At 49.7% G+C, this 11,861-nt stretch overlaps 1 protein-coding gene across 2 annotated transcripts; it reads left to right on the top strand.

Moving 5' to 3' along the window:
* Positions 1 to 505: 505 nt before the first annotated feature.
* Ack (activated Cdc42 kinase) lies at positions 506 to 10,611 on the top strand. Of its 2 annotated transcripts, none has more exons than XM_033471483.2 (4): positions 506 to 1,526; positions 2,164 to 2,706; positions 2,779 to 5,979; positions 7,018 to 10,611. In XM_033471483.2, exons 2-4 carry the CDS (start codon positions 2,183 to 2,185, stop codon positions 7,115 to 7,117), a joined length of 3,825 nt encoding a protein of 1,274 aa, XP_033327374.1. In that variant the 5' UTR covers positions 506 to 1,526; positions 2,164 to 2,182; the 3' UTR covers positions 7,118 to 10,611. The 2 variants fall into 2 exon arrangements, with proteins under 2 accessions (XP_033327374.1, XP_033327373.1); XM_033471482.2 differs by having other exon boundaries at positions 508 to 1,510.
* The last annotated feature ends 1,250 nt before the right edge of the window (positions 10,612 to 11,861 follow it).

Here is an 11,861-nt window from a genome sequence, read left to right as displayed (position 1 = left end):
ACACAATAATCATAATTATCAAGTTCATAATTATGGCCGTCGCCATTCGGATACCATGCGACCGGGCTCGCGGTCAAACGTAGAATTATTGTTCTCTTGTGCGGCCAACATGCCATACCGGAACCCGACGGAAAACGTGCGGTCAAAACGCAAGGGGAATCGTTGATAAATTTCGCGTTAAAATCCTTCATCCATTTCCTCGCTTATTATAGCATAGCCACGGAGAAAAGTGGTCCTCTATTTACGCGCATCGACGATCTGCAATCACTTAAATAATCAGCAATAAAAATTAACGTTAAACTTGGAGGATTTTCCTTATATCGTGCATCCAGTTGCTAAGACGTCTTAAATATATTATATCATATTATATAAAAATTAAACGAACTTCAAAGAATAAAGAATAAATTTAAATTAAAATATTTTGGACAGTAGACTTTTCTTTTGTAGCAACCATTTACAGAGCTATTAAAATAAGAAAACGTTTATTCTAATTTATCGCACTATAATTCATTGGCTGAAGTTTCGTTCAACGAAACGGCCATTTTTAACGAGGTTCCGCGAAAACGCAGCATCTCCGATTCAAATATTCCCGCGCGCAGCAACGGTCGCCCCGATCTATAGAGCCGCAGCATCTGGAATGTCACGGCCGGCTGCGGAAATCGTCGCAGGAACAGCTTGCGGCCGTTTTTTGTCGCATCGGAGGGCGGCCGAAATAGCCAGCGCGAAACGGCGATTCGAAATCAATAAGAATCGCGGAAAGAAAGGCCGCGACAAAAGAGAAATTCGGGCTCGTAGGTTTCGCATCGATTTCTGCAACGATGCAAGATGGCGCCATCTCGGCCAGGGCCGTTCAGTTCAGCTGCATCCGTGCATGGTCCGTGGCAGTAGCAAAATAGTGTTCCACCGTGCGGCTGGGCTTTTTTGTTTGCACTCGAGGCGCAGTGTGCTGGCGTACGGACAGATTTCGTAAATAGGCGAAAAAAAAGGGGGGCGGGCCACGGTTTTAGGGGGCCGTCGCACGATGCGAGAACGAACGCCGTCGCGGACGCTGTCGTTGGGCTGACGGTGATTTGTTCGGTGAGAGCGGCTCTATATACGTGCGTAGATTCGGTGGCAGCGGACGGTACGTTTTAGGTTAAAGCTGCACAACAATGCGCTGCGTGAGAAACTCGTACGGTGAAAGTCTCTCCGACGGCGCGGGGCTGCTGCTTGGACAAGAAGGTTCCCGTGATTTCGTCGGATTTCGGCTGCCGGCCCTTCTCTGAGGCCCTAAGAACGCAGCCCCGGGGTCGCCTTTTTCCCCCGCAGCGTTCCCTTGTGTTGGTGCGCGTCCCGTGTCCGTGAACGTTCGCGAGCCCGAAAGAAAACTGCGAGAGCAAAAATGTGCGGGCTCGGACGGCGACGATCCCGCTGAGATTTCGCCGCGATTGGGTCCCGCCGACGCATCCCGAGGACCGACGGACTCTTCGCGCCGACAGAATGGAGGCTTAATTGCTTCTTCCGCTGAAAGGTGACCAGGAGCCACGGTATTCCGCCTCCCTATCCGACCTGCCACCCCTTCGGCCGCCCCCCCCCGATCTCTCTGCTGATGCGTCGCCGCTCCTCGATTGGCTCGCTAATTAATCTGTTACGTTTGTTTCGACACCAGCCGATTTCACGTCGCCGCGATCTTTCTTCCCCTGCTCTCCCGTCGATCGTACAGTCTCTTCCTGGTTTTCTTGATCATTGTACACCGCTGGTAGACGCATCGGCGGTGCACCCGATGCACAGCCAGAAGTGTCTGTTGACCGGCTTGTGTTTTTGCAAAGCGATGCACGGTGTCCGGCTTCCCTTCTCAACATTCCATTTCCTGTTCGAGGGGGGTGGGGGGGCGGGCTTGCTCGATGGTAAACACTGTGCCCGCGGTGTCCTTTGTGCTTGCAAAGTGATCTTGTAACGGCAACTATTGTACTAATTGTATCTTACTTTGTATCCGCATGTATATCTGTCTGAAATATATATATACATATATATATATATATATATTATTTTCCAACCAACTTTCTCTGGCCTTAATAAAACAGTTTCATTGAAAATGAACAAGCATTACTTTCTTGGACCTTCATTAGTTTGTTTAGTTTGCAATTGGCAATGTGTCGGGTTAATTGATTTTATTAATTGTAGAACATTCGAATAACTGAACATGGCAGAGGATGAGGGTACAGAATGGCTGCAGGAACTGTTGCACGATGTCCAGCTGTCGCAGTTTTTCACAAGGATACGGGATGAGATGCAGGTCACCCGACTGCACCATTTCGATTATGTGCAACCGGAGGACCTTGAGAAGATAGGGCTTGGGAAGCCAGGTATCAGGAGGCTGCTGGACGCTGTTAAGAAAAAGAGGAACACGCAATGGAAGAAGAACCTGATCACCAAGATCAGGCCTGGCAGCAGTGCCAAAACTACCAAGAGGTCTTCCCAGCCGGTTGAAGGCTCTTCGGGTTTGACCTGTCTCATACAAGACAAAGATGTGACACTGTCTACCAAACTAGGCGACGGCAGCTTCGGCGTTGTCAGAAGAGGGGAATGGACCTCCCCTACAGGTAGAGTGCTGCCAGTGGCTGTAAAGGTCCTTAAGGCAGATGCTCTAACGCAACCCAGTGTAATAGAGGACTTTGTGTCCGAAGTCCAATCCATGCACACCTTGGATCATCACAATCTGATCAGGTATGTATCACGGCGAAAGTAATACGGTATTTCTTGGGACAGTTGGTTAATTGTTTCGGTGTTTATTTGCAGACTATACGGCGTAGTATTGTCGCAGCCAATGATGATGGTAACAGAGCTGGCACCTCTAGGGGCACTGTTGGACTATCTGCGGAAACAGTGCGGCAGAATTTCGGTGTTAACGTTATGCAACTATGCGCTGCAGGTTGCCACAGGGATGGCATACCTAGAGGCGAAGCGGTTCTTGCATCGCGACCTGGCGTGCAGGAACGTGTTGTTGAGTTCCGCTGACAAGGTGAAAATCGGCGACTTCGGCCTAATGAGGGCCCTGCCCCAACAAGAGGACTGTTACGTGATGACGGAGCACAAGAAAGTCCCGTTCCCATGGTGCGCGCCGGAATCATTGAAGGCCCGTCAGTTCAGCCACGCGTCCGACGTTTGGATGTTCGGTGTGACGTTGTGGGAGATGTTGACGTTCGGCGAGGAGCCGTGGGTTGGGTTGAATGGTTCGGAGATCTTAAGAAAGATTGACAAGGACGGGGAACGTCTGCACGAGCCGGAAGCAACGCCGCCAGTCATGTACCAATTAATGTTGCGTTGCTGGGCCCGAGACCCGGCGGAAAGGCCCATGTTCGCGACGCTGAAAACGTCGCTGACGGGGATGGTGCCCTCCGTGATGAAGGCGGTGAACAGCTTCGACGAGGCCAACAGGATGACCATCGAGCAAGGAGATCAAATAGTGATTCTGGATGGCCGGCCTGAGAACTACTGGTGGAAGGGCCAAAACCAGCGCACCTATCAAATCGGGCTCTTCCCTCGCTGCCTGGTGGACCCCATGAGACGCAGGCAGCCAGAGGACATAAGCAAGCCCTTAGAGAACTCCTTTATCCACACCGGTCACGGTGCGCCCTTCGGGAAAAGCTGGGGAAGTCCAATCTACATAGACGACGTCTATCTGCGCAACCCCATGGAACCCCCTGACGTGGTGGGCGTCGCCACTGCAGCGGACAGTCACTTGAAGAAGAAGTTCTTCAGCGGCACGCCCAGGTCGCGCAAACAGTTCAACTACACGAAGTTCCAAAACGACATTCGAGCCAGCCCAGTGAAATCGTCGAACTCCTTAGGCACAGCCGGTAGCCAGGAAGGTAGTCTCATCGACCTCTCCCCAGAGGAGATGATAAACACCAGCGTCGCGCAATCAGACACTGCCTGTCGGCGGGTAGTCAACATCCTGGACGAACCTATCGACGACATGGAGCGACAGCAGACCAACTGGCAGGAGGACGACCCTAGGACCTACGCGAACTTCCCCGGGAACGTGGACCCCGCTTATTCGGACCCCTTCGACACGTCCTCTGTGTTCATGAAGCTGCCCCACTCGAGGTACTACAGCCAAGTGCCGCCGGATATGAGCAGCCGTTACTTCAAGACCCAGACCTACGGCAACGTGCAGAACCAGGACGCCTGTGGCAGCCAAGAAAGCGCGAACTACTTCACGTCGGAGGCGGGCTCGGACGTCAACCACTATTCCATAAACCTGAACAAAGAGAACAGAAACGATAACATCAATTTGAACGTGAACGTCGATGCGGACGAGGGCAGCGTGTATTCACAGAATCACTACAGCGAGATCGACAAACCCAGCCCGCCAATGGCAAGCTGGTCAACCTGGCCCGAAGATCTACAGAGCGAGGCGCAACAGACCTACGTGAACGTCGCCACCCGCACCCAACAGGGCACCGATGCACCTCCACCGCCGCCTGTCGGACCAAACGAAAGTTCCCCGAAGCCGAAATCCAACCATGACCTCGCGCAGAGTATGAACGAGCTGTCCATCAACACTCGCACCGTTTCCCCAAAGAAACTGGACCCAGCCTTTCTCGCGGAGCTGGAGAAGCATCTGGGAGAGAAAGAGGCGAGTAAAAACATGAACGCCAGCCAAGAGGTTGCGGGGCCGTCCGAGCCGTACTCCTCGGTGAACAAGCTGCAGGAGAACGCGATCCCGACTCTGAGGCCGCCGCCTCAGTCGACGAAGCCGAAGTCGCCGCAGATCGACCACAGGACTAGCAATCTACCGACCAAGGTGCAGAACTCCTGGCAATCGAAGACGACGAACATCCAGCAGCCGCGCGCGCAGCCCGAGCAACGGATGTTGGAGACTACGACTGACCAGATGGTCGGCCAGATCTGGCAGCAGGTGCAGGTGTCCCAGCAGAACGCGTACCCCGTTGAAACGAACGTGAACCGGGTGCTCTCGAACCCGCCAGCTAACCTGAACCTGCTGCAGATAGCGCCCAGCAACCTGGGAAGCCAGTGCAACGTTCCCAAACCGAACATCAACCACGCACAAGCCTCGCCGGCCGCGGGCCAGGCCAGCCACTTGCCCAGTCTTCCTGTGTCGACCTCCAGCCACGGGATCACGCAGATCCAGAACGACCTCCAACCGGTGCAGCCGAGCGGCGTGGTCCCGAAGCCGGCCAGCGCGGTGTTGTCGGAGCAGGTGTACGCGGAGCTGAAGCAGACGGTGCCGAATCTGGACCAACTGTCCCAGAACGAGTTCAACACGCTGTACAACAAGACCGTCCAACAGAATATCCTCAGGAACTACTTCGCAGCGAGCACGTCGTCCGCCCCCGACGCCAGCAATCTAAGTCATAGTCATTATTCGGAGGCAGCTGCTGGCAGTTCGCAACAGCAAACCCCCAGAGCCACCCTGGCGAGGAGCTTCTCGGCCCAGCAGCAACAGCAGCAGCAGCAGCACCCCTGCGACTTCAGTCCGCATCTGAAGCAGCCGCCGGTTTACAATCCGCCCCCGCCGGCCTGGAGCCCCATGAAATCTGTCCAGAACGGGCTGCAGAGTCAGTGTCCCGTAATCAAGTCCAATTTGCCCGGCAATCTGGCGAATAGTCCCAATTTGCTGCAGCTCGCGCACACCAGCGCGCCTCAGGAGATTCCCATGGTGCCGCAACAAGCCCCCACGGTGCGCGCCGCGATCCCGCAGATGAAAGAGACCGTTGTTAATACTCAATTAGCCCCATCCACCTCCGCGTACCCCTCCGGCATCAGCCCCCCACTAACCGGCCCGTCCCAGCAGCTAGTGATGTCTCTGAACGACGAATTCCGCGCCAGCAAAGTGATGAAGGTGCAGAGGGAGACCTGCGACGCCTCCCAGCAGGAGATACTCACGGCGTTGCAGGCCACCGGCTGGGACACCAACCAGGCCGCCAAGCAGATCCTCAAGGACAGGCAGGCCAAGGTGGAGTCCTTGGTTAGGTCAGTTCGCCGTGTTTCTTATTGCCTAACTGAGAATCTTGCGGCTAAATTTCTCGGCCCCTGATCTATTCGAACGAGGGGCACGAGGCAACACTGTGTAAAATTAATCAAAATAATTGTTCTGCATTGTCAAAATATTTGCCCGTTACGTGGCAACGCTGTAAAGCTCGAACTGATCAGCGAAGTTTCATGGAATTATGCAGCAGTCGTAGAATGTAGAATCTGCGCCGATTGTGGCAACACTGTAAATTTGAAATTCCCCAAAAATTCAGTTCTGTAGAAGTCCGCTGGACGGCGATATGGTAAATTTGTTGTACAGCTTGCGGCCGTGTAAGATCAGTTAACCGGAAACCGGAAGTTCTGTGGAATTTGAACAGGGGGAGAATGCACAGTAATTTCTCCGTAATTTTCCTTTAGTTTGTAAAAAAAGTGAACGATTTGGGAAGAGGAGATACGATTATTCTGGCTTCGCGTCTCGTTTTTATAGTTGTTGACAATCGGCGACTATAAAAAACGTGCCGCAAGGCTAAATAATCGCATCTCCTCTTCTCAAATTGTCCATTTTTTTTGCGCAATCTGAGCGCGAATTAGAGAGAAATTACTGTAATGGGTTTGCTATCATACAGTAAATTCTCCCCAATTGTCCCTCAGCTTGTGAACAAAACTGGACAATTTGGGAAGAGGAGACACGATTATTCGAGTCTTGCGTCTCGTTTTTATAGTTGTTGACAATCGGCGACTATAAAAAACGTGCCGCAAGGCTAAATAATCGCATCACCTCTTCTCAAATTGTCCATTTTTTTGCGCAATCTGAGCGCGAATTAGAGAGAATGTAATGGGTTTGCCGTAATAGAGTAAGTTCTCTCCAATTGTCCCTCAGCTTATAAACGAAACTGGACAATTTCGGAAGAGGAGACATAATTATTCGAGCCTCCTTTTCCCAAACTGTCCATTTCACTTTGTTTAGAGATTAATCGAACCGACTGATCAAGGTTTCGATTGTCACCGTGATAGTGAAACTTGATGTTGCTATTACAGATTGGGACTGGCGGGCAGACAGGAGTGCGAGGGTGCTCTGAAGAGGACCGAATACGACGTGGACCTGGCAGCGTCCCTGTTGCTGGACCAGGTTAGATGAGACCGATTGTGAAGCGGGGACGTCGCTGTTACTGGACACACTGTAAAATAACTGTAGCGTCGACACGTATAGAACTCTATATTTATAAGCGGCAGCTATACACGCGCGCGCAAACGAGGCTACGGTTACGAAGCAAGGACGTTGTATCTTTATTTTCTTCTTTCGACGACGATGTACATAGAACGTTAACGGCACGAACACCGGCCCGTCACGATTCTCGCGAAGCTTCGCAAAAATCGGGGGCACCCGGTTGCGTTCCCTTCTGGCTCTCTACAAATCGGCGAGCTTCACCGAGAATCGGGACGGCACGGTCGGCCAAGAATTGTCGCGAGTCGAGATAGTCGACCGTCGAAGCAAAAATTCGATTTCAGAAGCGCCTGTAAAATAAAATAGCGAAAAAAAAGTTGCATTCCAGAGAACGACCGCCAGCTTTTCCGTAGCGAATCGTCGCGTGTACGAGCGTGCGCGATGCGTCGCTTTCTAGCCGGCGTGCGATGTGTTTTTCGAGCGGGGTAGGGGGGTGGGTGTCGAAAATTTCCAGAGAGATTGTTCGTATTATTTTTTTAACGCGTCGTATTATACTCTGTCGTTGCGTGTGTTGTCCGAGCGAGAAAAAAAGAAAACAAACGAATTGACAGTTTCTTCTGCCGTTTTATCATGTTCCAGGCCGCGGTGAACAAAACTTTTCATTCATTTCCGGTGTACAGAGACGGCTGACACGTCTTGTGGCGCGAGTACCGTAACAGTATTCCATTTAAATTGTAAGCGAGCCTCGGCGGCGGATCCGGGGCCCCGCGCGGCCCGTTCTCTGACGTTTTACATATTCGAATGCCTCTTCGAAAATTTGACGAACATCGATGATCCGCCGTCGACGGACGAGAAATAGGATCGACGATCGGAGAGCGTCTTCCTGGGATCGTAACGAAAGGCAAACGCTGTGAAATTCGTTCGCGCAAATGAAACTTTAGGAATGTGCTATCGCCCAACGACCGGAACCTGTCGATAATTACGCGGCCGTAATTAGGGCCTGCGTGACCGGAAACGAAACGGGTCACAACGACGATTCGCTCCTCCGTGTGATCCCACTTCGCTCTGGCCACGCGGTTTCGATTCTCGTGAAAGTAAAAGTCTGATCGACGACCGACGTCCGAACTCTGCCGGTCGAAAGATTCTACGAACACACACATACATATATGTATACACATGTGACACACACACACACACCTATACACACACACGTCATTCATTTTCGATAATTAGAGATAATATGTTTTTTAGCTGTTTTGGTTCGTACGTTCCTCAGGGTGGAAATTTGTCCAGTTTCTGTTCTTCTGTGAAAATGTTTTCGCGTTGTCAGACGTGCTCCGTTCGAATGTGTACGCGAGAACGAGACGGTTCGTTGATTCGACGCTAGAATTACGAGAAGGGTGGAAGAAAATGTTTCCGTGGGAATTTATTTTCTAGATTATTTATTACGCATCGTACAACGCCAAGTCAATTGAAATCTGTAGCGAACCCGTTCTCAAAGCGAATTATGGTAGATTCGAATTCGGGTGGCTCAAACTGCTCGGTACAGTAAAGTCTCTCTAATCGACGCTCGGATTGCGCACGAAAATTGACAATTTTGGGAAGAGGGGACACGATTGTTCGAGCCTCGCGGCTCGTTTTTATATTTACCGATTGTCAACAGCTGCGAATTGTCTTCAAATTGTCCATTTTTGAGCACACTCCGAGGCGTCAATTAGAGAGATTTTATTGTATTTCCAGCGTCGAATCGCGATACAATAGGGCTTCGAAGTATAGTAAAGTCTCCCTAATTGACGCTCAGATTGTGCACGAAAATGGACAATTTGGGAAAAGGAGATACTATTTATTATTCGAGCCTTGCGACTCTTTTATAGTTACCGATTGTCAACAACTGCAGGGTGTCCCAAAATTATTGCGCAAGCGAGAAATGAGGGATTCCCGAGGTCATTCGAAGCAACTTTTTCCTCGGCGAAAATGCAATCCGTCGCTTCGTTTACGAGTTATTAACGAAAAACAGTGACCAATGAGAGGCGAGCTCGCTTAGCGCTAAGCGGCCGCGCCAATCAGCGGAACTGGGATTCGCGGTCTGGACCGCCTCGCACCAGCCGAGCCCGCCTCTCATTGGTCACTGTTTTTCGTTAATAACTCGTAAACGAAGCGGCGGATTGCATTTTCGCTGAGGAAAAAGTTGCCTCAAACGATCTCAGGAATCTCCCATTTCTTGCTCGTACAATTTCGAGTCACTCTGTATAGAACGAGCCGCAGGGCTCGAATAATCGTATATCTCCTCTTCCGAAATTGTCCATTTTTGCGCGGAATCCTGGACGTTTTCAGGTAGAATTAGCTGTATCAACGAAACGGCGCAAACTCGATACTGTTGTGGGAAGGGAAAACTTGTGCCGCGCGGAAAGTGAACGTGTAAAATGACGGATTATTCAATTTGTAACTGTGATATGCGTTACTAAAGGCTCTAGGCGGTACTGTCAGAGGTAGATAGGGGGGAGTTGTCCTTTTTTTAGGGAGTAGGCCGACGAGTAGAATGTATTCGCGTGATGGGAGTGTACATAGCCGATTTAGCGAGTGAGTTTAAGATGTAAGCTAGACTGTGTGCGAGTGCTGATTGTCTTTCGCCTAATTCCGGGGCTGTACAGGACTCGCGACGTCCACGGGGCGACGAAAACCGACGTTGGCTTCTTTGTTCAAAACGACAACCGTGCGCCGAGTCCCCGCAAACGATGCGTCTTCGCAAACCGATTACGGGAGAGCCGAACGACACGAAGTCCGAAACAAAAAACGTTCTTCTCGACGGCATCGGATCGTGCCCGAATAGACTGTAAAAAGTTGTCCCCCTCCCCCCCGGCTGTGCATCGTTTCGTCTTCCTGTAATCGATTCCCGACGATCGCGCCCGGCGCCGCGCCGTCGCAAAACGCCGGTAACAAGAAACGTCGCGGTTAATCAGAATTGCTATTTTTTATCGGATCGTTCGAGAGACTATTTTTTTAAAACGATCGTTTTCGCGACGGATGGAAACGGAGGAGGCGAAGCCGAGGTCGCGGCGTTTCTTGTTGCAATCGCGGAACGGCCAGATCGATTTCGACGGGGAACAATGGACCCGTTTCAGCGCGCACAAAACGGTCGCATCTCGACCGTTGTCTGTGTCGCACGACCGAGATTAAACGGACGGGAGTTCTGTTCCGGTGGGATTGTAGTCTGTGTCACAAACAAACAAACAAACAAAAGGAAAAAAAACGTAACCGATCGAACAAACGTGTTCCCCCTTCGGCAACCCCGTTAACTTTAGTCCTAATTTATTTGTCGGAAGTCAGACTATTTCCCGAACCCTCTTACTCTTAGGTTCCCGTGACTGCGTTATTCGGGACAAAGCGGAGCATGTGTATATCTTGGTCTCCGTGACGGACCGAGGAAATGTTCGATGTTCACAAATAAAACATACGTAAGGAGATTACCGGGACTCTTTCATTTGTACCTGCGATTCGAGACTTGGTCACTATATTTATATAGTTGTATATACATATAAATATAGTCGTATATTTAAGTCCAGTTCTTCTTCTTTTTCATTTCTTAAAAATCAAGCAACGAAATTCATTAATTTCTTTTTAATGACTACTGAACGTCGGTGTTTGAGAAGACCAATTAACAACTAATTAACGTACAGCACCGATTAAGTTATCGAATACCATTGAATATTTATTACAAATTTATATATATATATATATTTTTTTTTTTGCAATATTTGCAAAAGTGGATACGATCGTAATGAAATTTCGCCCAATTCGGAAACCGGTGGAAAGAGATGTTTTTTTTTTAGATCTTGTCCGTCTGAACAAAAATAAAACGATTAACTAACTAACGATTCGAAAACGTACCTGGTGTACATATTTCCATCAGCAATAGATTAAATTAACGCACTATCTAGATCGTTTGCAAAAGTCTACGATTAAGAACATTACGTCGCAGTTGAAATCTTCTGAATAAATCGGCACCAATTATTTCAATCGTATTAATTATTCCGTTCGAAATTATCATGTAGAATAAAGATTGTTCCGATAGATAGTTCGAAGAAACAACAGTACGCTGTACGATAATAATGTTCTATTTCATTTGAAACGAATAAAATTGAGAACAAAATTATACTACATTGTTTCAATATTTCTTCATCTGTAAAGAATATATATATATTTTTTAAATTGAGAACACTTACGAGACGGGACTTTTTACCGCTTTTGAACGTATCTCTTGCTCCATAGCGGCGAAACGAGGAAAAAGGCACGCTTTTTCCCAGGCTTATGGTATCCATAAATCGTCGCCCAGCGCCGCGGAATTGTTCGCTAACGTACGGCCACGGTTCTGAAAATGCCCGGCCAAAAAACCACGGTGACGACATTCCAATAGCTCGTTAGTTCTATGAACGGTCCAAACGTTTATGCCCGCGGGATGATTGCGCAATAGAAACTTTCATTGGCCTTTTGAAGAAACGCTCGTCAACCTGATTCCGCTTAATTATATCGGCCGAACGTGATACCGCGTCGCTCCGCGGTTTACGTCGGCCGAGTAATACACCTCGGGCGAGATCAATTAGAATTTGATTGCGTCGTGAAAGAAATGAAACGGCGATCGCCGCCGTATAATTGCATCAATTATTTCATAAAAAACCGATGGACCGAGTGTCGTAAGTCTCGCGGAAAACAACAGCAA

Source organism: Megalopta genalis, chromosome 5 (genome assembly GCF_051020955.1).
Source record: "Megalopta genalis isolate 19385.01 chromosome 5, iyMegGena1_principal, whole genome shotgun sequence".
Lineage (NCBI taxonomy): Eukaryota > Metazoa > Arthropoda > Insecta > Hymenoptera > Halictidae > Megalopta > Megalopta genalis.
The sequence above is the reverse complement of the archived record's forward strand: the minus strand, read 5'-3'. Positions and strand labels throughout refer to the sequence as shown.